Source organism: Mycetomoellerius zeteki, unplaced genomic scaffold, assembly GCF_001594055.1.
Source record: "Mycetomoellerius zeteki isolate Tzet28-1 unplaced genomic scaffold, Tzet1.0 scaffold19, whole genome shotgun sequence".
NCBI classification, from domain to species: Eukaryota; Metazoa; Arthropoda; class Insecta; order Hymenoptera; family Formicidae; genus Mycetomoellerius; species Mycetomoellerius zeteki.
Genome location: NW_017256854.1, coordinates 1,657,303 through 1,685,069, shown reverse-complemented (window position 1 = coordinate 1,685,069; position 27,767 = coordinate 1,657,303). Strand labels below are relative to the sequence as shown.

General features: G+C 34.6%; 1 protein-coding gene across 1 annotated transcript in view; it reads left to right on the top strand.

The window, feature by feature from the left end:
* olf413 (DBH like monooxygenase olf413) overlaps nucleotides 1-11,300 on the top strand; it is a 234,811-nt gene extending 223,511 nt beyond the window's left edge. The window contains exons 6-10 of the mRNA XM_018446888.1: nucleotides 1,781-1,867; nucleotides 5,522-5,704; nucleotides 7,414-7,866; nucleotides 8,779-8,972; nucleotides 10,368-11,300. Coding sequence (XP_018302390.1) covers nucleotides 1,781-1,867; nucleotides 5,522-5,704; nucleotides 7,414-7,866; nucleotides 8,779-8,972; nucleotides 10,368-10,842 — 1,392 coding nt within the window. The 3' untranslated portion in view covers nucleotides 10,843-11,300. The remainder of the gene's footprint in view (nucleotides 1-1,780; nucleotides 1,868-5,521; nucleotides 5,705-7,413; nucleotides 7,867-8,778; nucleotides 8,973-10,367) is intronic.
* The last annotated feature ends 16,467 nt before the right edge of the window (nucleotides 11,301-27,767 follow it).

Genomic DNA, 27,767 nt, shown 5'->3' with positions numbered 1-27,767 from the left:
GAGATACATGGTAACACCGAGCATGGTTCCATTGATGCACAAAATCTCGTACTCCGTGAGTAATTCGGTGGAATCTGACTTGTAGATAGGAGATACATACAAGACAAGTAGCACAACTAACACTGGTACATATAATTCTTATCCTGTCGCGGAGCGAGAAGCGTATAATTAACCAAATTAGTTGCGAAACTGTATAACTTGTATAATTAGTTGTAATATAAGGGTATAATGGCGTTCATTGACAAACAAGTAAAACAGATACACTGAATAAAATACTAAATTTTAATGTCTGCTTAATACTATTCAAAGAAATATGTATTGAGATTTAGTAAGTTTTTTCAGTGTAAAACGGGCATATATTTTAATTCTAAACTAAAATAAATTCAACATTTCAACAAAAATTTATGACAGAAATAATATTCTCAAATGTGTGGTGAGAATATAAAAATTAATGAAACAATAGCAATCTCTCTAACAAACGGTAGAACATCGCAGAATTTGAAAAATGGCGCAAGCAAGTTGCTATATCGTATCCCATGAAACCTATGTAGATATATTCGACTTGCGCTGGAGAAATGTTATAAACTAAATATTTTTCATCTCACCATTTATAAATCTTCTACTCTACATGTCGAAATAATAGAGGTACATCGGTGTACAATGTAGCCGGATATAGCTAAGCGGTGTCTACAATATTGCGAAGTACCATTTTGAACAATATGTGTTCGCACGTAACAATACGGCCTGTATATATCGAGCGAAACACGTAAAACAAGTAACGCAACTAACGCCGGTACATGCAGTTCTTATTCTGTTATACGTGCCGAAAAACTCGCAACACGTTCGTGCACAATGCAACCGGCCGTGCATGAGAACTGTGCAAAATAGTCGCGTGGCGTGGAAGGCGCCGCTTTGAGACAGGACGAAATGGGCTCGTATATCACAAAAGCAACTTGCAACCTTGTTACGTAAGTCGCACGCGGCGTCGGAAAATATGGTAATGAATTTCTCGTATATATTTGCGTTTAACTGCTCTTACTCCGTTGTAACAAACCATTAACCTGACGTATGCATCAAGTGGCTAAGTCCCTCGAATTTTCCCCTTTATTTCGTACTATTCATCCCAATTTGTATTTATTAAGTGACGATTACTTTCAAAAGAGAGATGAAATGTTATTTTCGAAACAATGAAATTATGATGCGATAGAATAAATATTTATGGTATAAAAATATTTTTCCAATAATCTGTTTGATGTTTCACGCTGTGATTATATCTGATAATAACTAAATAAATATATAAAATATCATTTATATTTTATACAACAATTTAAATAACACATTTTGTTTTAATAATAATATTTTAATTTTGTTTTGTGTTTAACTTCTAATTTAAACAATAATAAGATTGATTCTAATTTAAAGTTTTACAGTGATTTTGTTATTAATTTAGTTTTGAGAATTTATAGTGAAATTTCTAATTTTTTTAATGGAAATGATTATTTGAAGATAAAAATATAAGTGCATATAATATGTGCGCATTTCTCCAACTTTGCTTGTATAATACTTTACAGTTTAATTGTTTTAAAATGTGTTTCTAGTATATATACAATTGTGTATATATCAGAATCAAATTTTCCTCCTGATAAAGTGATACATTGATACTTCTCCGTGACATCGATGCTGATACGAAGTATCAATGGTCCCAATGTAGCGGCTCTATCCGTTAGTTTCTCGTGGAATTATACTCGCTTAACGAAGTACCATTCGAATTGCTGTGCAGGTTCGTTTACCCATGGGGCAAGACACGCTGCTCTGGTGCCGTGTCCTGAGGATGCCGAGCATTAATCAGAAACACCACGTCGTGAAGGTGAGTTCCTCCAGGTATATAACCCGTTTACGGTAGCTCGCGCGCGCCCGCCGCTCTCCGACTTGATTAAAGCGAAGGTGGATGCTCTTGTAATGCCGAAGAAACTGCACGTCGAGTTTACCGACTCGCCCCTCCTATCTCCCACCCGTCTCACCCTCTCCTCCCTATACGGGAGTTATCTTCTGCCTTGCGTGTTTTCGCGTCTGAAGATGCAACATCTTCAGGTAGCCACCCGATAAATATGCCGCGCAAAATGATAATCTAGAAGTTACAGTGTTTTGTACCGAGTATTTAATCATGGTCAACAGTTTCTTTTAGAAATATTCTAATGTACTACTAGAAAATACTACTAAAAACAATTGTTTTAATTCACAATCTCGCATCTCTTTTGGTAGTCTCCTAAATAATAATTATATATAAAATTTTAAAAACATTAAATGATTTTATATCTTTGTCTTTTTAATATATTTAGATTTTTCTTATATCCTAATCAGGAACATATTTTGTTCCAAGAATTTTTGTTATTCTTATATATATAGTTTCTTATATACATATATTAAAATATGTACAATTACTTTTTATGACAAGCACAAAGAATATGCTAAAATATTCGCGTGATCATTGCTCGCTTAATTAGAAAAAATCTTCGATTTACGTGCCGAATGCAAGTCGATCGATCAAGTCGGCTATGAAACTTCATCATAAATGAACGAATGGGCGGATCTGTATGATGGCAGGATCAATGCGGTAGGCGAGATCATTTCGCCATTCCGGCCGCCGGTTTTCACTACCAACGATGACAGATCGATGCACGAGATGTCATCGATAAATGCGACAGTGACAAAGCATCCGGTCATAAACCTTGTATTACTGCCGCGTATCGATTCACGTTAGTATAAAGTTTCATTTTGATGCAGAGAGATGCGCACGATTCTCCAAATCGCGTGTTAAAAATCGAAGTTGGACTGGCAGTAAAACGCAAGGCAGGCAGTAAAAGTTTGCGTATCTACGCTTTCGCGAATTCAACGCGATATTTTATTATCAACGGAATATGTTACGTTAATGTTATCCAATCTATTGCTACTGCTTCATTCACGCAATCAAAACTGCAGCGAATGGAAATCCTGTTATTACCGACTTCATTATACTTTTATATATTAGATATTAATTAAAAGTTGTTAATTTTTAGTGTCTAAAATGAATCACGCAGGATGTCTCAAATTTCATACATTGTACGTTAATAGACAAATATAGATAGATGGATATGTGAAAGAATGAAAATTTACTTTTGTCTATATTTAGGAGAAATTGGTTTTAAACCGAAAAAAACTTACATAATTAAAAAAGGTACCGTAATATTTGAAGTTTTTGATATGAAAGATCGAGTAAATGTTATCTCTGTGCTATAAATTCTAGAATTTATGTACTCGCCTATTTTTACTAGACTTTCTATTCGACGTGAATTTTATGTTAGCGAATAATTTGGACGAGATATTTCCTCAAGTAATTCACATTTAACGCTTCTCGAGTTATATTCTTCTCTCGCAAAGCATATGATAACTCAATAAAATCTCACCTAGTTATACATTCTATTCAAATTTTATCCAGTTATTTATTATCTATTATTTAACTCGATATAATGTCTTATATTTAAACCGGAAAACTAGAATAAGTAAATGATAGATGATCATCATCGTGTTAGCTAATTTACAAAATTCCTTCTATATTTTACTTGTAGAAGACGTATCTTGACGCCTAATAAAGACTGTGTGAAAATTTTACAATTTCTTGCAAATTTAAGTGTGTGAAAAGTGACTTTTCAATGTATGTGTGTGATTAGTTTTCCATGTAAAAATAACACACTATGCTGCATTTAAATATCGATTAAACGTGTAATGTAGTATCATTTTTATACGGAAAACTAAATAACACATACTGGAATCAATTTTACACACTTGGATTTGCAGTGAGTTCAAGCAAACTATCTACGATTACTTGCGGTCTTGAAAACTCCGACAAAGTCACTAGATGTCGCTGTTTTTCCAGCACATCTAAAGTCACTAGGGCCTGTATTCATAGTCAGGCCTTATATTTAAGGCTTCCTTAAATTTATCTTCAGATGCTCTACGAATTATTTTATTGGCTACTGAGCATCTAAAGATAAATTTAAGGAAGCCTTAAGTATAAGGTCTGACTATGAATACGGGCATAGATCTATAAAGTAGCGCAATTGATTTTAGAAAGTTAAATAGCCGAACGTCAAAATAGCCGAAGTGCACATAATACACGATTCTAAGCATGGTGGTTGATGGTTCATCTTTTAAACTGTACTTATATGTCCCTTCGTGCACTTTCATGCACTAAACTTCTGCAGCAACCAATCTTTTTTTTCAGTGTACATATTCTTTTGGTCATAAATAAACTAATTACAATTCCCTTAATATTGTTGATATATTTCTATATTATTTGCTATTATATTCTTATTGCTCAGTCCTGTATTTTCGTTTCTACCTCATCGTATTTCAGCTCTTGCTGATGTTTATATCCGCACCGGTGTTTCCGAATAGGGTGTTGGCTCGGCTGGCTGATATAGTTCGTCCTATCTAGCGTCGGTCGACCGACCGACACCTGAATCTCGAACTCGATCGGACGTGACCCAACTACGTGATGCGATTGCTCTGTGTTCCTATCACGGGTACAGCGACAGGAGGGAGGAAGGGAAGAGAGGGTGGAGAGACGATTAGCGTTTCGATTGCGATAACTCAAGCGCTTAAAACGCGGACATCCGCCTCCCCCTTCGCGTTTTATTGAACTTTTATTGACGGAGCACCAAAGTATTCTGAGGTTAACAGTCGAGTGAACTGCCGTTAATCGTGGTATCGGCGGGCACCCTAATTTGTTACTCTTATTGAGGGATAAACGTGCCGAAACAGCACGTTTTCCCGACGCGAGAAATACCGTATCGACTTGCGTCGGAGACTGCTCTTTGCCAATTTTGTGCTTGAACAGCTTTTCCCAAACTGTTAGAATCGACGCTTATTAAAGTACGAAGTGCCTTCCTTTTTCTGTTACTGCTGATATTTCCTTATCCATTCAATTCGATGAATCAATACCATTCATTGACATCCGCTTTGCTTTAAATCGAAACGGCGAGTACACGCCGTTAGTCATTAATCAGATTAATTGCCCGTAAAATGATGCGTCGCGAAAACTTTGAAAGAAATAAAGAATCACCCAGAGAAAGATTTCTTCGATTCAAAGAAATATTTCTTTGCTATACGGTTAAAGAAAAAATTTCTATGATTCGAAAATAATTTTTTTAAATCAAATAAAAAAGTTTATTTGATTTTGAAAAATTATGTTCAAATCAAAGAGATTTTTTCTTTAACCGTATAGCAAAGAAACATTTCTTTGAATAAAAGAAACCTTTCTCTGGGTGATCTCGCAAATTTTTTTTTCCATTGACGGGATTAAGTTATACGAATAAACGAGACAATCTCGACTTGAAGCTCGCGGCTTCTTCAATCAATTCAACGTTCGATTCTACTGCGATAAAAGTGTCAAGGTATACGTTGTTCTTGAGTTACGAACACGACCGAAATGCGCTCGACATTAATCCTCGTTACGAGCTTGTACGCCTGTTCTATATTTCAGTACGAACCAGTTATTCAGCCGGGAAGCCACGAATACCTTCACCATATGACCCTGTATGAGTGCCGCGGAGATCAAGCCGAATTGGAATCCGCGGCCGAAACGACCGGGGGTGTCTGTTATGTTCCTGATAAACCCACATTCCAGTGCAACACGATCGCAGCTACTTGGAGTCTCGGTTCTGAGGTATGTCGAAAACTTCGTTTATGTTTATACGCCGAAGACCTCGACGTGAACACTGAAGTGCTTCCGGCAAGTTTTCGGTAGTCACAGAAACTATCTGCTGCACAAAATTTCGATACACGAAATACAAATTTTAAAATTTATTTATTTTCACTGAACATTACGCGTTTTGTAGCGATCATTAATTAAAATTCTTTAGTTATTTTGCTAATAATGGAGTTATTCAGTTGTTTTATCGAAGTCTTCGATTCGGTGTCAGAGAATAAAATGATTTAGCAAATTATTTAATTGAAATATATGGAAAGAATGGTTTTGCTAAAATATTTAAAAATTTAGCTAGATACAGGTCTGAAAATAATTTTGTTTGGACCATCAAAATAATTATGTAGCTCAAACTGGTTGCTAAAATGTTAACACTTTTTGCAGATTGTCATCAACAGTTAATCGTTTTAAGTATATAATTATTTTGATTCAACAAAATTATTTTCAGATTTATAGCTAGTTAAATTTTTAAATACTTCAGCAAAACTGTTCTTTCCGTATACAAGGCATTTCTTTTAAAAAATGGACAAAAATTTATACAAGCGGAATATATTAAATTCATTATATCTTATTTGTTTCTCTATACTTTGATCATCGGAAGTATCCATTGACCCTTCGCTATGTAAACTTGACTTTTCGTGAAATATTGCGCGTGATCGTACAAAGCACGTTCGGAGTTTCGTGATAATTCCGAGTGCGGTGTAATGTATACCAATGTGAGAACATGAATACCGCAAACTTGTTTCTTCGTGGTTATTGGTAATACGAACGTCCTGTGAAATTTCAACCAATCGTAAAACGTGTCGTCTCATATATGATTCCCAATAAATGATGAAATAATACTGATAATAACATCAATTGATATAATACTGATAACATCAATTGATATAATACGTAGTATTAGATATAATATTCAATAAATAGCATGCACTAAACGTTTTTACTTTTATTTTGATTTTTAAAACAATATGTATATCAATAATATTACTATATTATATTCAAAGATTTATCAGATTATTCAGATTACAGATTTCAAAAATAGTGACGATAATACATTTCGCCAATCTACATTTATATAGTAATATTATTAAATGATTATTATTTTAATCTTAGACAAAAAATAATAAATAAAATTTCCACTGTGGACAATTAATTGACTATAAACGATAGCAAAATAATAACGATCTCACACACATACGCACATTTGTGTTTGAATATTTAGTATTAAAATAACAATCTCATTAATAATGCAAACACGTTCGGTGCTAACGATCGAAATTATTGGGGCTATATTAATAAATTTAGATTCAAAATGGTCTTGAGGTTAGCGATTACATCGCACGATGATTCCCTGAATTGGGCGGATTATTATCTCGCTCATCATCGGTACCTGAAAATTAAAATTAATCGGGCATAATTCGTGAGTACCATGCACGTCCAATAAGGAAACGAATTTCATGAGCGACAATTTCCATCGGGGGCCCGTTCTGATGGATCGAGGCGTATACCGATTATACCAGACTTGAAACGTCGCTGGGGTAGGGGCGGGAACAGATCGGACGAGAACGGGCCCGCGATCAGAACCGGACCAGCGTATTCGCTGCCGGTCCTGTTTTTATTTACTGGCAGCTTCTGCATAATCCGTCTCCCTCTCTCTTTTGCCGCACCAGGGCTTTAATTATCCGCCGGAGGCCGGATATGCGCTCAATCCGTACGCGGGGCCGCGCTACTATATGTTGGAGACCCACTACACGAACCCGCAGCTGGACGCCTTCATCAGCGACAGCAGCGGCCTGCGTCTTCTCTACACCGATCGACTGCGCCTCCATGACGCTGGTATCCTCAGTGTTGGCATCGATCCGAACTGGCGGCACATAATACCGCCCGGTCAGCCCGAGGTGGTCTCTGAGGGCCACTGCATCGCCGATTGCACCGGTCAGACGATACCGAACAGCGGCATTAACATGTTCGCCGTGATCATGCACACCCACCAGCTCGGCAGAAAGGTCCGCCTGCGGCAGATCCGCGCCAGCGAAGAGCTGCCGCCGATCGCCGCCGACACCAACTACGATCCCAATTATCAGGAGTATCGGAGGCTTCAGAGACCGGTCAAGGTGTACCCGGTAAGTACAGTCTTAGCATATGACGTGCGATGTACGATGTATTGCTTACAGTACTACTGAAAGATAGCATTTCCCAATGGAACGGCGATACTTTTTCTATTAAAATAATGAATAATAATTATATTTGAGAAGAAGATATCGAATATTGCGGGCTTAAATTACAGATTTCACTTTAATCGTTATATCAAAATCCAATTTATTAGCTAATTTATTAAACTTACTTCATTCTCCTTGCGGCGATAGCTAATGCAATTATAAAATATTCCCGATTAACGGAAGAGGATCGCGAAGAGACTCGGGGAAAAGAATCTCGAACTCTATCCACCAAGATTTTTTTCTTTGAAAATAATCCAAGATTATTCTTAAGCGCTTCGCTAGCAACTTACGTCTTCTACAGCGATCCTTTAATGTATTCTTATTTTTTTGTTCTGTTTCCGTTGTGTTGCACGCCTTTCGTTTACTTGCCGCGAACATACTTCTAGCTATATTATAACCCGTAGCACGTATCAGAAAGTTTATGAGCTTGTTATAAAGTTTATTAACGTGCAATAAGTATAGCTTTGATCACGTAAAGTGCCGACATGCTACAGATGCAGGGCATGAACCTGAGTTTAATTGTTTGAACGAGCTCGAACAGGGTGGTCTTAAACGCGATTACGTGTTAACATAAAGTAAAAATAATTATGACAGAATTGAATTGAAAAGTAAGATCATTGAAAATTCACTACAATAAAGTATCGATATATGCATTGTGATTTTGCTATATCAATTCAAAAATTTCGACTTAAACTTATACATGTCATTGCCATTTTTTAAATTGTTTTATTAAGTTGATGATATATTCGAAGGTTTTAAAATTCTAAGATTCTCTGTTTAGTCTAATATTATTTAGACGATTCTTTTATGTTATAGGGCGATCATTTAGTCACCGAGTGCACGTACTCGTCCGAGTCTCGTACGGCCATTACGCTCGGCGGCCTGGGAACGAGAGAAGAAACTTGCCTGGTGTCCGTTCTCTATTATCCTCGTATTGAATTATCTCTTTGTTATTCATTGCCTTCGCTACCGACGGTGCTGCATAGCTTGGGAATCCAGAAATTAATACAGTAAGTGACATTTCCATAAATTTATAGCTCGTTTACGTCAACAAAAATAGTATAATAACATTACATGAAGTATCTTCATAATTGAGAAGATGAAAAATGTTAGACGTATTTTACGTATTCTTAAATCTTTCAAAAGATATTTTTAATAGTATTTGAATTAATTGATTAATTAATTGTAACGAGTCTAAAATTTATCTCAGACATAAATTGTTTTATGATAACGATTTCTATTACGTAATTTTAACTGACTCATATTTGTCTTTTACTTTATAGTCGTTATAATTTCAATTGGCAAATCGTTTACGCAGATGAAAGAAAAATTTATGGTGCAATAAGACGCATGTTGCACGTTGCTGTAGTTTATATGGCTCCATGCAAACGATGATCGTTCGACATTTTGCTCTTTGATCATTCTAAATTGGCTATTAGGGACAGAGCTCGTACATTACGAAAGTGCCATCCTTTATTGACTTAAGAAGTGACAGACATTACCTCGCATCAGACGTGCTGGCCATTGCTAAGATACGCAATATTTAACTCATCGTAAATAGTTCATCGTAAATAATTCATCGTTCATAATTTCTAAATTTTCAAAGTTTATCGTTCCTTGTTTCGATGTTTAATAATCAAAGATTTAGTAATAATATATATGTATATGTATATATAAACTGCAGTATTTATATAAAAAATTTGTACAGAATAATGAGATGAATCAATTGGTGTAAAGAAAACATAGTTGCTTTATAAAAATATGGTTGCAAAATGGATAATTTTTAAATAAGCAACTATGTATTTTCTTTACTCCAATTGATTCATCTCATTATTTTGTTCATAAAAGTATTAAGCTACGATTATTAAAAAATTATTAATTTACAAGTTATTTAACATTTTATGGCAATATATATAAAGTATAAAATATCTCATAAACTATTGATTTTTCGATACTTTTACCTTAATACTTTTATATGCAAAATAATTAGAGGATCATATTATGTAAAAAAATTCATATAATTCCATTTAAAAAAACGAAATTGATCTTGAAATCTCCGAAGCGCCTCCACCTAGACAAAAATTATTACCACCATATGATAGCCCCCTTTACATCGTGTAATTTTGGTTATATAAATTTTTCTCTACACCTTATAGATTAGAAGATATTTCAGGTGGTAATAGTTATTGGGACACCCTCTATATTATCATGTAATACAATCAGATCACGTGCTATAATACTTATAGACGGTACGCATCATGTGCATAGGTAGACCAAACAAAGACGACTCCTCAAAACTACTTTTATCTCTTTATATCACATAGAAAATAATCGAAGTAAACAGTCCAATTATGAAAATCTGTGAGAGAGACACGCGACTTTACGAGATTTTATTTTTGACGTAGGGCTTCCAGTCCGGTGATGATCCAGGAGCCGCCAAACTTAAAAGGCATGACGCTCGAGGAACGACTAGTCAGCTACGACTGGGAGACGAATTTTCAAAGCTTCCAGGAAGCCACTCGAAGCGGCACGTTTAAGCCGTTATGTGGCAGCAGTAAAGGCGCCCTGCCCGGCACAGAAAACCTCGAGGTGCACTACCCACGCATCCTCAGGCCCTACGAGGAAGCGAGCGTGCCCTGCGCGAAGAAGCCACTGCGGAACAAACTGTCGATGTTGCTGAGCGAGGACGGCGATATTGGTGCGCCCGTTGATCCTGACAGCGACGAGTCGAACGCAGTCGAGCGAGGTCAATTGGTGCGTAGCAAGGTGTCCCGCAGCAGCGACGCGGGTCCCACAGCTGGTAGTTCCTGCGGCCGTACAGTATCGGCGGCTGTGATCCTGGCCGCCGTCACTGTCGTTGCCGGCGCTGCGTTCAGGTGAACGTCGCCGCCGGACGAGCGGTCGTTCGAGTTCACTCGGATCCAGGATCGCCTTGGTGATCATCCATCGCGATCGAATGGCGGACCGAGCAACAGCAGCAGTAGCAACTGGCGCGTGCGTATGTTCGCGTAAGTATATGCCAATCTCAGCGACGCGATACTTAGGCTTAGATAAATGTTATTGTTCTCCGACCGAACGCACCCGGGAGCGCATTCGATTCTCGGGTGATTCGATCAGTGGGCTCTTTTTTTCGAAGTGGAGCGACCTTTCCGATATGACTAGCGGCTGGCGCAATCTTCGTCGTGTACCATATCGTGTTTCATACTGGATAGTTAATAAAAGTTTCAGCCATTCGGCCTTCGTTACTTACTCCGATACTGAATAGTGAAATGTTTAAAGTGAGATAATCGAAGCTAACTCGATATATTTAATTTAGGAGTGCTATAAATGCTCGAAAAATTTTTACCAGAAATTTAATTTAGCTTAAAAATTTATATATTTGCATTTCATTCATATTTAAAAATTGAATTTTTTAAATAAACAGCTCATAAAGACTTAAAGCAACATATACACGCGCGTATCGCGAAGAATTCGCCAGCCTTTAGTCGAGAATGTCGAATTTCTGCGAGAAGAAAAGGACAATTGCAATCACCATTCGATTCGGTGTAGATGAAACCTATATACATATATATATCATAGAAAACGTAGAAGAAATTACCGAATCCACGTTATCTCGACTTATAGGTGTTGAAATAAAATTATAGTAATTTTATGGAGGCATGTCATCGAAAATATCTCATCCACATACGGTGTTCGATTTTATCAGTACAAGAAATGTTAACTCTCTCTTTCTTAGTACAGTTATGGCTGTATTAAGAAATACCAAAAATAAGGAGGATAAAAGTATAAATCTAATAAAATAATTAAAAGTATATACATATATTTCGCTATTTTTTAATTAAATTAAATTTAATTAACTTTTTGTCTTACAAAGAAATAGCTCTTTTGAAGGATCAACCTTGAAAAAGCTCCGTTTCACGTTTACCTCAAGGCAAATAATTCTATGAAATTCTTATTTTCAGAATAACTTCTATATACCAAAATGTATTAGATATATGAAGTATTATTGTGCTGCACTTATTTAGAACATGTTTTTCAAATTTCAATTATAGACACTTTTCTTTATGTCGTTTAAAGCTTTTTTTTCGTCGAGTTCTCAATTTTTTAGTTCTATCCTTGATAACTTTTGAAAATATATACGATTTTGAAACTCAAAATGACGATAATCAAATATTCATCTTGGCATTTAAAAATCGTTCAGAAAGAAGAGAGTTAATGACACTGGCTGGCCGGAAGCCGGATGTGGATGTGCGGCATATTAATTTTCGCCCGTGGTAAAATCGAGCACGAGAGATCGGATCTATCGTGTTCTCGTTTCGCGATCGGCTTTTCTCTTTCGCGACTTCCGTTCGCGCGTACCATTGTTATATAATAGAGAATTTTTTGCGAGCAGTACTCTTCGAAACACGGTAAAAGCGGAAGTTCCACGCTCGAAATATCTATAAATTGTCGAGACAGTTTTCACTTGAAATTTATATTATTATTTATATTCGGGACATTTGCATTTACCATATTCGAAACACGCTCTGGTGCAGAAAAGTCTATAATGTCCCGCGTGCTCCCGTAGAATGACCGTAGCAGGATATTTCTCGGATACGAATACATCGGCTCTGTCGTACTTTAACTGCAGCACATTAGAAATCAATAATGCAAGATGAAAATGAATAACACGAGAACTTCCTTGTTCTTTATATACTACACATTCAATGCCTCGATATATCGATTCACAGTAATAATCAAAACTTTAAAGAAATTATATGTATAAGAAGGGACCTATAAATAATTCTGTTTTGTGCAAAATTATTTTTAAAATCTTGATGAAATGTAAAGAATGAATGAATTAAACGTATTGAATTATGGACTGCGATTATAATTAATAAATAAGATATTATGAAAAATTATATAGTAATAAGATCAAGTAACATTTTATTTTTAATAACTTGTAATTAAGAGCTAAACTTTATTGTAGACTGTTGTAAATATTTATGTAATATTCTTAACATTATATGAAAGATAATAATCGAAATCGTACGAATTTGTTTCATGCAAATGTACTTCCTATCATTGAATACGAAAGTGACTAGTGAGAGACTGCACTATTCATTCATACTTTAAATTGATTAGTTCGTCTTGCGATCACACTGCCTGATAAAGCTGCCGTTCATTGTTGCCTGTGAGTCATTCTATCCTCATCGATTTCGAGACACTGCCTTGGCGCTCCCACACGAAGCTACTTTAATTTTAAGTCGCATTGAAATGTATCTATTCCATTTTGATAGGTGGAGTAGATAACATTTAATAATGAAAGCAATGGAAATACTGTTTGACTTTTTTTATGTACGACTTCTTCGACTGATGATTTCGAACGAGAAATATCCTAATAAATTTTCCCGATTATTGTCGACAGAGCGGAATATTAATTTAAAACTTCTTTCGAGCTAATCGCAAGAGTTTAATTGTTGGCTGTTTATTTGCTGTTCGAGAATCGGGCGAGACGTCGCGATTTTTGCGAAAGAACGTTTCGTGAATTTATTTTTCAGGATACGACATATGCTCTCTCCGAAGTTTTTCCAGTGCAGTATTTTCCAATTTAATTTAACGCTTCAGAATCAAATTTGTTTGCTAATAATAAAATAATTATACAGGGTCCGCCAAAAGTCCCGGGTCGGCTGAATATTTCAGAAAATATGCATTTTTGAGAAAAATGTTTCGGACAAAAGTTATAGGGTTTAAAAAGGTCTATTCGCATCCGCTTGATTTTGGGTGACCCTACAACTTTTATCTGAAACATTTTTCTCAAAAATGCATATCTTCTGAAATATTCAGCCGGCCCGGGACTTTTGACGGACCCTGTATAACTGGAGTATACAGAAATTATGATTAAATTATTGAAATTTAAAAAACATAGAGTGTTTTTCCCCAAGTTACACGATGTTAAAAACTTACTTATAAATTCATTTAGAATATGAAAAAATATTATAATTTTTTATTGTATTTTGCATTTTTCTTTGGAAGGGAAAGTAAGGTTGAATCAAGCGATGAAAGCTAAACAAATCGAGTGAAATCAATATTTTTATGATGACATTTTAATCCAAATTTCAGTAATTTTTTTCATATTGAGTTACCAAAAATTAATTTGAAAAAATTAAAATTTTGAAAGTTCTTTTTTATTTTGCACAAGAAATATATTTTCTACTATAATAAAAGTTAGTCGTAAAAAATTGCTCGAAAAACGTTTGGAAAGCACTGTTCTTGATGACTTCGGTGGTCACGCAATAAATATGTGCGCTTCACTACGTCGTGCTCGCACGGTTCTCGCCGAAGTCTGTATATTTTGTTAACTAGACTGTAGTGACAAAGGTGCATTTTTTATAGAGATTGTATAAGCATTGGTTGATTTGCACGCGATGGTAATTTCGTGCGAGAATCTAACATTAATGTCTCGCTATTAGAATCTTATTTCGTAATCTCTTTCGTTGAAGCGTTTTACGAAGGGGTGTGTTACTTAACCAACGTTTATATATAAATATATAAATAGATACACTATATATATTATATTATATATACCCGACGACTCTTTGTAACATTCTGTACAGTTTATTACGTGTAACGTTATTCCCGCGCGCTTGTCAACGCCCGTTGTCGTATATGGGCGGTTATTTATTTTTTATTTAATGTGTATAAAGCGATATAACTTGCGACTTGACACATCTCTCATTGTTGCGTACACACATACATACAACACACGTATACAAACACGCACTTTCGAGATTTTGAACAAATCTGATACATCTAGGGACACTCGATTTTCCAATAAATTGTGTGATTCTTATTAATTGTATATTCATATTAGGGATATCGAAGAGTAATCAATATGCGCTTGAATGCACGATGATTTACGATTGCTCAACGTATAAGCTAAGTTATCATTTATAGATTGAATGTAAATTTGTAGTTCAGCGATTTATGATTTTGTAAGGTATTTTTTTAAACGAAGTTATATTCGATTTTACCAAAGTTCTGTTTATTTTCAATTTATTGATTAATTAATATAATTACTATTATCATTATGAAATTGATGTTATTATTAGCCGCATCCTTCAATCAGTTGCACGAAACAAATTAATATAGATGACGTGCCTAGTAAACTCGTGAACGTTCTCAAGGGCCAAACGAACGTTTTGAACGATACGATCTGCATGGCGATTTGCATTCGATTCGAAAGCTTCTCCTGATAATTTCCATTTAAATGACTCTCGACTCGGATTTGTTCTTTATTCTACCTCATTTCGAAATCAAACGAAACGGAAGTGTCCCTAAACACGCGCTGTTACCGATTTCAATTTTGCACCGATATTAACAGAAAAAAAGAAGAAACGGCGAGTTTTTTGTTAGCTAAAATCAACTTGAAATTTTTTCGTCGAATTCACATTTTTCGGTATTAGATCGAAAAATATCTTCTCCCTCCCTTCTAGCATAGCGAAATCTCAAAGTAGGCGCGACTAATTGGTATCGGACACGTAGGTACGTTTTACAATTTAATACTAACTGGTAATTCGTAAATGTCATAGGAGAATCTGTGTGTGTGTAGAGAAGACCTTAGGGCAATCGAATTGTATCTTAACCCTTAAGTAGTCGGGATTCTCGAGTCAATGCCTCGTAATATCCATTTAGTCGTAGCGTAACACAACATTTCTGCAAGCAAAAAATCGAACTTATGAGAAAAGGAACTAATTAAAATTATGTTATCGAAGTACATAATAAATGACTTTATAAACGTTATTTTTTATTCATAATTTTTTTTTAAATTATATAATTACAATTTATATTACAAGAAACACGGACTCCGATCGTCATCGACTACTTAAGGGTCACAAGCAGCGCGAAAGTCATTCGTTCGTAACCACGCTGTACTTGTCGAATCGAAATTGCTGAGAACTGCAGTATACATGGCTTTACAAATATTTTGTTCTGAATTGGACTCGATTCAACGGCGTGAATGCGGGGAACTATATCCTGGCGATAGAAAGCGATCGGCGTTGCCGGACGATAAATCCGCGTATGACGTCGCCTCCTAACTGTGCTCGATGGTACGTAGTTGTTCGGCGAACTATTTTCGATAACTCGCAGCACGTCGGACAATTATTACGCAAAAGAGACCACCTCACCGCAGTGGTTTTTTCCGATAACCTGTTATCCGCAAGCAGGCGAGTTTCTACCGCAGAGTTACTGAATATTTCCGAGAAATTTGTTCGTTTAAAATGGAGCGCTCATATCGATAAGTTCGTACAAAATACATCGCGATTAAAGCGTTTTGCCTGGGAATGCGAGGGCGGGAAAAGTTTTTCTTGGAAATCACAAATGTTTCAAATTTTCTTTCAAAGTAAGATTTCTTTAAATGAATAAATCGTTCGTGGAAAGATTAAGTACCAACTATCGATGGGATCCGACTGAATTATTATCTAACACGTCGATCGACACAGTTTTCACGATGGAGGCCCCACACGCAATAATACCATCCATATTGAGATACTTGTAGCCACAGAATTTGCGACTGATTCCGCGGATTCGACCGATTCCGCTAGAGTTTCTTTCTCTTCTCGATTCTATCTCTCTGTCTGTCTTCATTGCGTGGACATGCATGTTAAGATCTGCTGAATATCGGACGATTTTTAACTTCGTCAAATGGACTCGTAATAAATCGATGCGCGATGAGCGGGGACGACGCGATGTATCGTCCTCGTTTAAGGAGTTGATGCATGTCGTCGACGAATGCTGAGGATCCTGACGGTCTCTCGTTGCGGACCGTCGGCGACGTGAATGGGTGCTAAAGAATCGCCGGTGATATGAATAGAACAATCAAGCGAAGCGTCACGAGTTGTCCTTTAATAAACTGGGATAATTATTATGTTAAGTAACACACGGTAGCGCAATGTGTTACGCATTTATACTCGATGATCCTGTATTGTATCTAGATATGTTAGGCAATCTTTCTTTTGTAACGATTGCTGGCGTTCACCATCTTTTCGACAACATCCGAAGCGATTTTCAAAAATTTTTCGAAACTTCGATCTTCTTTACAGCAACTTTGATTTGTTATTTTTAATAATAAAATGTGTGTCTTTTTTAAACTATATTTCTTTTTTCTATCACGTTTTCTATTATTTCTTTGACAATTAATTAAAGGGGCTTAAAACAGATTTTGTTTAATTTAAAATAAATTGCATAAAATAATAGTAAGTATAATCTAAATCAATTAAATAAAACTGTTTTTCTCGTAAAGTGATATGTACAGTGATAGAATAGTTATTATGCAAATTGTGCGCGAAATACGAAGTCGAAATACTTTTCTCCTTTTCTTGAAAGCAAAATCCACGTTGCGACGTTGGAAAATCAAATTTCGTCGCGTCGCGAAGTATGCTGACGCCTTCCACCTTCCACTACATTTTCAACAAAAATGTTTATTCCATCAGGAATACCAAACCAAATTCGAGTGGATATGATTCTCGTTTTGAAGCGCGCGGAAAGTCGGTCGATGTCAACTTTGCCGCGGGCTTGGCGAAAACGACGGTGAAGGCCGGGAAATCGAAAATGTATGTACTGTACGTAGAGGATTAGCGATCGCCGGAGTTTCGTGTCTTTTTAGCAAAATAGAGACACGGACGTGCACGGTGATCGGAGCGATAATGCGTAAGCGTGAGAATGCATATAAGAAAAATCGAGCGAATAGCGTGTGCGTGTACATAGAATGTTCTGTATATAGTTTTAGATTTAAATGACGTCCGGGGAACCTCATAGGCACCTTACTACACACTCGATACCTATTTCGGATAGGTGTGGCTAAAAACACACAGCATCTTATATCTTTATAATATACATACACCGAGCGCCCTATCCTTCCATAACGCTCTTACATTAGATTTATACCTATCCGATTTACACTCGATATTAACATCTACACTATCATCTACACTGTAACAAATTGTATTATATTTTATATATATAAATATGTAAATGTTTTTTTAACATACTGTGTCTTTTTATTGATCCGACCTGTGTCCTCCTGACTCCCACGCGAAAAGAACGATTTGAACTATTTAAAAATTTAGCTACAAGTCTGAAAATAATTTTATTGCCCATCAAAATAATTATGTAGGAATCAAGCATGATAAACAATGACTTAAAAAATTTGGACATCTTAGCGACTTAAAGTGTTCTGCATAATTATTTTGTTAATAAAATTATCAGATCTGTATTAGCCAAATTTTTAAATATTTCAACAAAACTTTTCGTACATTTCATTGATTTTTGGAGAATTTGTTGAATTCTTGATGCCATTTCATAGCAATTTTTATTTTAAGCCAATTTATGTTATTCGTTTGTTTTTATAATTAATTACATCACAAAGAGAATTAATGATAAGCTGGTGTAGATACGTAATAAGATTAAGAGGTAAGTAAATTTTACTTTATATCATAATTTAATTCCTCGTGAGAATATACATTGCGTAAGAACAAAGACTAACGTACACCCTAAAGTACTAAACAAACTCGCAGATTTGAGTGGTCGATAAACGTATATGTATGTGTAAATGGGTAATAACGGTCGGATTTACCCTAATATTTTTATCAAGCGCACCTGCTTCTCGTTCTATTTCAAGTCACTAATTTCCGGACGGCGAAGTTCTCGCTCCTCTATCATCATCAATTTCCGCCGTCTTCGTGCCACTGACTGGCCGTATTTCAGGATATGGCGCTTGCGATTCTAACTACACTAAGGATATTACAGTGCTACTGAAGTATCGATGCTTTTCATTTGACGTGCCGATATTTTTCGTTTGGTTCACCGGAAGTACAAGTCGACCCTGTCCATCATCCGATGGGAAAGAGAATTTTTTTTAATACACATAATGCTACACTTCGCAAAAACAACGATATATTTCTTAAGAATTAATCCTTTATCGTCAATGGAATTTTGCACCTACCATCAGCAACCTGAATCTTGGAGTTTCAGTGCATGTTTTATTGTTCCGGGATTGTATAAAAAAAGAGGAAAAATTCTGCACACTTGTGAAAATTCTAACAACGAATTTTTACTATCACAGAAATCGAATTATACCCTGTTAAATTCATAATATCAAATCACTTAGTGGTCGCCACTACTCGATAATGACTATGTTGTTAATTTAATTAAAATAATGGAGTTAATTAAAATAATGGAGTTAAATAATTTAATTCACGAAAATATATTAAATTTGGTTTATTATTTACTAAGTGCATACGTTAATTTGGACATTTACTTGCTTTAACACTAATCAGAAGTGGATTGATTTATAATTTGATATACACGGAAGTTAAAAATAATCAAATTCTAACTCAAGAGATTTCGTTATCATTGCTTCTTTGATATTTTATCTATTTTTTATTTAATTTATATATTTAATTTAGTTAAATTTATTATATTTAATTATATATATTATATAAAAATATCGTATTTAATTTATAGATTTTTTTAAATTTATATACCATCAGAATTTACAATCAAAATATCGACAATGCCTTTAAAGTCCAACTAACCGGTGGAGGGTTAATACTGCCAATTACGGGCAATGAGAACTGCACCAAGTTATCTTTTAGCATCGATAGCTCGATGGTATCGAGTTGCAGTAAGCAGTAGACTCTACACAGCTTGCACGACGGAAACACGCCACGTAGACATGCACGAGCGATAAAATTACCATGTCCAACAAATCACCCCAGCGGAGCGCGCTATCGAGTGTGCGACGCAACTAATTATACGCGCGTATATTACTTGCGGGCGACCCAGGACGGCAGTTCGCCTGCCGCTGGCAGTTTCAATTGCCGTCCGACGAGCTCGTCCATCGGATTACAGCGTGGATTTACCCAAGGCGTCCGCGAGAACTCCGATCCATTAATGAACAAGTTCCCAGTAAGTTCGCTAATACTGGTATGCGCGGGTAACGGCCGCTACTTAATCAAACTTGGACGCGACGCGATGTGGCTGTTGAGTCGAGGCTGATGAACATTCCTAATTTTTTTTCACCTGTTCATGAATACTCTGTATATAATTTCGTCAATCGGCAGCAAGAAGGAATTTTGATTTTTTAGCATTTTCAATTTTGGGTTAATTGAAGAAGTTAGCTTTGATTTTTTTCGACTTTGGGATAATTGATGGTACTATTTATATGGCACTCGAAATATTATTAATAATATATACATTATATGATATACTAGTATATACACATTGTTTCAAAGAAAATGTAAATGAAACTTATCATAAATCCAAGTCACATTTGAGACATTACCCTGATATTTAATACGTAGATATCGTGAAAACAAAGATAAAACGGAAACGATCACAAGTTTCATTTTACGAACTCAAGCGGGATCCTCCTAACTTCAAATGTCGCCTGCAATTGGTGAGATAGGAGACATCGAGAGTATGATGGAGTTATTATATGTTCGATACTGCCATCGCGAGAGCGCAGTACAGAAGTCGTGGCTGTTTCAAGTGGTTTTGTATCGCAGCTAAGCTTTGTTATCTTACCTAGGAACTATACAATAATGATGCCATATTTCTCGAATAAATCGATGTCCCGGAGGATAAGTAGAGCCTTCGCCCCGCCGCGCATTTTATATAAAATGTGCCATTATTACTTCCCTTGAGAGCGAAGTTAATTAAATCCGTTAGTAAAAGCTACGGGCAATTTGAACCCGCGTTGCCAATTGAAAACGATGACGGGAAACGAAAGCGAGCTGCCGTGATCTCCATCGTTAATTGTTTTCTCGGATCGAATTGCAATGCAGACTGACAGAGAAGATGATTAAAGTGATAGAGAATCGTGCGAAATCAAGAGGGAATTACTTGTAATATAAATTATTATTTTCGGGGAAAAAAAAAACATTTGCGAATTCACGAAGTAGAAGATAATTTTTAAAAAAGGTAAAAGAAAAGCGCCAAGTGTGCGTGCTCCTCTCAGAAAAAATCATTACATAAATTATTATACTCGCTTGTATATGCGCTCCTTGAAGAAATCTGTAAGAACTAATCATATCAAACGCTAACTGATTAGTTTTCTCTGCTGGATGTAGCCAATGTACACGGAAAAATCATTTTTGCTGAAAAAAACCTAAAAATATCGTTACATATAGATTTAAAAGTAATTTTGTTGAATCATCAATATAATTATGAAGAATGACATAAAATAAATGCAAACAAAATGATACAAAATTTTTTACAATATTGTTTATCGTGCTTGAATGTCCAACATAATTATTTTGACAGTTTAACAAAATTATTTTCAGATCTATATCTAGCTAAATTTTTACTACACTTAGTTCTTTGTCAGCGAACATCTAGACACTCATTTTCTCGACCACAAATATCTAGACACCTATTTCCTCGATAGTGAACATCTAGACACTCATTTCTTCGACATCGAACACCTAGCTCCACTATGGCTTTTGAAACATGTTATTATACATAACAGTTTCATTATTAACATTGTTGAACAGGAAATTATAATAAGAAATTAATTCTCGATATTACAAATCTTACTGATTTCATTTATTCGCGCAATGCGTCGAATTAATAATTATTTATCGACCTAATATTGATAACTTTATCATTGATGAATTATTATCCTGCGAATTACCCATTTCATTTCACTATCGATATACTAATGAAACCGTATGGTAAATCGGTAAATGACAGTCGCAATAAACGAGTACCATCTGCCGTCGAAAATATGAAAAGGAGATGACTTTTTGAGGCGATGACGTATCTTACATAAAAATTTGACATTTCGGATTTCGCATCACGATATTTCCGTTCGTAGGACATATAGAGGTAAAATAAACAGTTATTATATAATTTGGACCCAAGCTGTCGATTGAGCTCATATTCAGAAGTCGATCGGTCCAGCCTTTATTAAAAAATCGATCATCTCGGATGCTGGCAACTTGCTGATTCGCTCGCGTAAAGACACGGGGCGGCTCGCGCTGCACGTCCACTGGCGCGAAACACTACCCTGTCTCTTGACTTTTTAATATTTATTTTTATTTCATGTTATGTATTATTGTACACAAATCGACGTTTGTGTATAATATTGACGTACACAAAAACGACGTAAAGGTATATGTTTAATAAAAATATAAAAACGAGTTAAACCGCGAAATCCAAAATAAATTTTATTATGCTATTTGATAAAGTATGCTTTGAGCATTTTATTAATTGATATCTCATTTTTACGTTCAGATTGGAGTAGTGTATAAGGGCTGCAATGTGCACTGAATACTGTCAATGAGCAACGATATAATATTTTATTACTGTCAAGAAAAAAAGAATTAAAAAAATAACGACCCTTACATTTTTTTTAGTGACGGTAACGAGTTATTTTCATGAGGTAACATTGCCAACTCTGTATATGGGTACATATATATATATATACACATATATGTTCGTTTTGTCTCAGTTGTTCTCAAGATTCTGACATGGTTAGTTGTCAGTAAACAATTTGAAATTCAACCGTAATAATCTTGATCATTACGTCTAAGCCGTAAGCATTGCATGAAAGTTATTATATCATCGAAATTTCAGTTTTTTATCCTAATATTCGGCGAACTTTTAATTTTATAAATTTCTTTTTCTGAGATTTAGTCTGCCTTTGACACATCGTTTTGTTTCTTCCCTCCTACTTTTCATGACAGCTATCATTTTATTATAACTTTATTGCCTGGAATCTGTTCTCATCGTCAAACGTAAAACAGATTTTGACTATTGTCGATTGCTCATTAAATTCTCTAATTTCTACTTAACAGATTTTAAAATATGACAAACAATTGCACGGTTTGTTCTTGATTTTCCTTTTTTCATACTTATTAATCATTTATACATACAAGATGTTGCTTTCAACCTTGATGGCGGTGTCTTATTTACATGTTTCTATTCAAACACTGGCAATACACTCATTGTCAGTTTGAATTATGTTTAACTATTTTCATTGATTTCTAACGTCCAATGTTCCCAATCTTACATTTTAATTAATACTATATTTATGTAATAATATAAATTAGAGCAAAATAAAGAAACGATCATATGTAGAATGACATTACATATCGACATTACCATCGGTAAAATACATCAATTTACCACTAAAGTGCATTAAAAGATGATAGCTGACTTCGATAAAATTTTTATATTGTGCTATTATTGTGAAAGCGTAAAATAGGATATTCACTAAAAACAATAATACACGCATCCATGATAATTCTGTATCCAACTTACAATGCTAAATGGCTCGGTTGTTTTAGATATTGTTATAACAGTGTACCTATTCACTTGTCATTTTGCAAAGTGTTTTAAGCCATTTAATGGGAAAAGTAATTACGTTGATAACGATCGTATGTGATATAATTACTTTGATAAAAAATTAAAAATGAGAACAACGAAAAGATTTCACGGAACGGTACAATAAAGTTAACCGAGATATACACCTAAAGAATATCATAATTGAATCTGAAAAAGGGGAATATCCCATCAATCTCAAATTCCGGAATATTTGAATCGACAGTTGAAAATAATATATAATGGCACAAAAAGATATGTATCAACTGTGCGGTAAGATTTATGTGGTCCGTGCTTAATATTTTTAGTTTTTAAACTTTGTATTATTTCAACAGTTATCCGTTTTGTGTTATCATTTTCATATTTGTTTTAAAACAATCATCTTCCTTAATATTAAAGATAAGCAGCTAACCTCGAAAGCTTTGATGGAAGAACATAATAAACAGGTACATATTGTTAGGACCTACAAATGTGAAACGTGTGGTAAAGCGTTTAAGAATAAAACGAATCTTTGTAATCATGAGAGAATCCATACAGGTGAAAAACCTTATCAATGCGAGCTTTGTGAAAAAGCATTTACGTGAGTATTTAAGTGAACAAAAATTAGAAGAATTATTTGATAATTCGATGTCTATGCTCAAATTAAATGATAACAAATGACAAATATTACTATCATTTTTGTAGTCAAAAAGGGAATCTACAGAAACATAAGAAGTATTGTAAAGGTAAAAATTACAAGTGTATCGTGTGTGAGGAAGTTTTTAAAATTGAGCAGAATTTACGTTATCATGTGGACGCGGATCATCCTAATGAAAGACTATATATATGTAATCAATGTTCATTTACATCTAACAATCGTACTAACTTCAATTGGCACATAAAAACACATAAAAGAAAGAAATTATATGCTTGTGAGGTATGTGCTTTAAAATTATCGTCAGTATTTTTTCTAATTACTTCTCATTTGATTGTATTTATGTTTATATTTCTGTAATTATAAATGTGCTGTATTTTAGGTTTGCGGCAAAGTCTTTCGTAGCAAATTTAAAAAAAGCCAACACAGTTTTGTACACAACGATAAAAAGCTGTATAAATGTTTGACGTGTGGCAAGGGCATCAAGCGAAAAGATCACTTTCATGCACACATGCGAAAGGTTATTCATGATATAACGTTTAATTCATTAGCAGATTCACATTTATCTTCCTATTATTGTTACATATTCATAATCATGTTATAATAGATTATTATAATATACCACGACACATGTGATAATATACAAAATTATTTATTTTTTAGAAACACACAAGTAATACCGTACTAGAAGAACAAACCGCGACTGACAATGAGATAGACAGAATGCAATTTATAACTCTTAATAATAATAACGGATCGTTGGTGAAAGAAGTTGAGAATAAAAACGTAATTATTTTGTACATAATTTGTATATACGTAATTTATACGTAATTTGTTACACACCTATTCGCATAATCATATTATGATAGATTATTGTATTATACATTTGATGTATAAAACACATTTGAGATATATAAAAAAATTATTTATTTTTTAGGATTACACGATTGATATTGTAGAGAACTAACCGCAAATGACAACAGAATAGATGATCAAGTACAATTGTGATTACTCTTAATAATAATGACGAATTGATATTAATAGAAGTTGAGAATAAAGATGCAATTCTTTTACGAGGTATAATACATGTGTAGATGGGAGTTTTTCAGTATACAATTTTTCTAGAAGATACAATTGAACACTGTCAGACACAGGAGCACTGATGTGTGAAATTGACAATACATTCAGAAGACAAAACCGTCCAGTAAATCCTCACCGTTTAATTCTTTAAATAATTTTAATATGATTGATTCTTACTTTTATGTGTTTGCTGGATTTAATGTAGTACACTTGCGAATTGAATACAGTCAAAAATTTCTTGAAATTGAAACTATAAATTGTACTAGAAAATATTGACATACTTGTACAATTATAATGAGATTGACGTTTCATTGCTGAGGTGTATGTTATTAAAAGTTGCACTTTTTATACGTGACGCCTATACAAAGCTCATGAAAATGTCGCGTTTGTTTTTGTAAGATCTAAACTGACAATGAGATGTTAATAAAAAATGAACATGCTTGGGAAGAACATGAAACGGATATTGAGAAAAGGTTATATAATTTTTTACCGTTTAGTTTGAAAAAAAGTCGTGAAAAGAATTCAATTATCGTAAACATTTGTCAATCCGTCATGTAAATCGAAGGGAGATAGCAATGAGCAGCATTAGGCTGCGTCTATCTGTACTCATTTTTTCCGCTTGCGTCCATGAACAAACGCAATAAAAAGTTTTCTCTTACTAGCGAGAGTAAAAATCGAAAGTGAGGGCATCGTTATCGACCTCGCGAGGGAACTGAACTTTTGGATCATATATCGCGAGTGTACTATCTTACAGCGCCGTGTAAGCATTATTGGTGGTTGATTAATATTTAATGAGCAACAAGGATGAAATGATGCTTAACAGCGTGTGAACGTAAAAGCAAAATGTATAGACCAATCGTAATAAAGAATTACTTAGTGCTAATTTACCCGGTTGCGTCTTCAGAACACAGTCTAATTTTAAGATTGGATATACGCGCTGACTATTATTCTTGTATGTTTAGTATCACTTATGTATTATATTATAAATCGACAAACAAAAATTATATTAAAACGATTGATATTAGATCATCAATAATTTGTGCCTGTCTCAGTTATTGAATCATCGCCATATTCTTTTGATAAAATTCGGCGTAATCTCCTCTTTTGATTTCAATAAAGATTGATGTACTATTCCAAGGGAGAGGACCGCTACAAATTGATTGCCTACAGCACCGTTTGCCTACATCATATTTGCCGACAGTTCATTTGCGCATAAAAATTATTTCCTATAACTTGATTGCCTACATGTACTATACTGCGCCTACATGTGCCTATGATTGCCTACATGTACTATAATTGACAATACGTTCAAAAGACAAAAACGTCCAGTAAATCCTCACTGTTTAATTCTTTTAATAATTTTAATAATTTTACGTCCTTGTTGGATTTAAAGCAGTACATTCGTGGATTAAAAACAGAATTTCTTGAAATTGAAGTTACATATTGTACTAGATGTTATATTTGTTCAATTGTATCTTTGCAATCTTGATTGAGATTTTCGTACTGATATTTAAGTAATTTAAAGCCGCACTTTTTATACGTGTCGCCTATACAATGTTAATGAAAATGTCGCGTTTATTTTTGTAGGGTCTAAACTAGCAGTGATATATTAATAAAACACGAGGATGCGATGAAAGAACATGAAGCGGATATTGTGAAAAAAATGTCATTATTTTTTACCATTTATAGTTTGGAAAATAGATTCGTGAAAGAAATTAATTTTTGTAAGTATTTAATTTCAATCCGAAATGTGAATCTAGTAAATGAGATAAACATGAGCTATCTCATTTAGCGTTAGTCTAACTATGTTCATTTTTTCCGCATGTGCATGTGGTCATGGACAGGCGCAACTTAAAGTGTTCTCCCACTGCACAGTGGAATCGAATATCGAAAAAGTGGCCAAAAATCAAAGAATTATTATATTGTCACAAAGAAGCTATATTAAAAGATTTTCGAGTTGCTAAACACGAATCTAATGTCAGAATTAAAATTTCAAAACAACGAATCAAATATGATTGACTTGAAAAAGTATTCTCTAAAACGCCTGAGAATTCATTTGTAAGATTTCTTTGATGCTGATTTCGATTTTGACGAAAAAAAAAAATAATTTTAAATAACAAATCCAATATGGCTGATTTTAATTTTAAAACGTTGTTCGAAACACATGTAAGTTGATTTCTAGAGTTTTTTGAGTTTTTAATAATGACGATTCTGGCATCAGAATTAGAAAGTTTAAATTTTTTTAATGAATGCTCCATGTTATGCATGGATCAGGAGCGGCATATACACACGCAGTGCCACTCGGCGAATGAGCATGTACGTTATAATTTTACTATATTGCTAAAGATTTTATAAAAACTATACATGATACCTAAATATCACTATTTTGAATACAACTTTTTTTAAGAAGAGAATGTTTTCTAATTGACATTGCTGAAGAAACGATTGAAATTAAAATAAGTAGATTAGGCAACACGTGAATAATTATGATATGATTATATCATACATGATTTTTTTATAAAATCTTTAGCACAATAGTAAAATGATGACGTACATGCTCATACGCCAAGTCGCGCCGAATGTGCTTGAGCTGCCCCTGATTCATGCATAATGTGAAACGTTCATTTGTTAACTTAAAATTGTTCTCATTTGAAAAGTATTGCTTGAACGCAATTATGTCAGAGGAAAAAGTTGCTTCTTTTGGAACACACAGTCACGCTGTGCA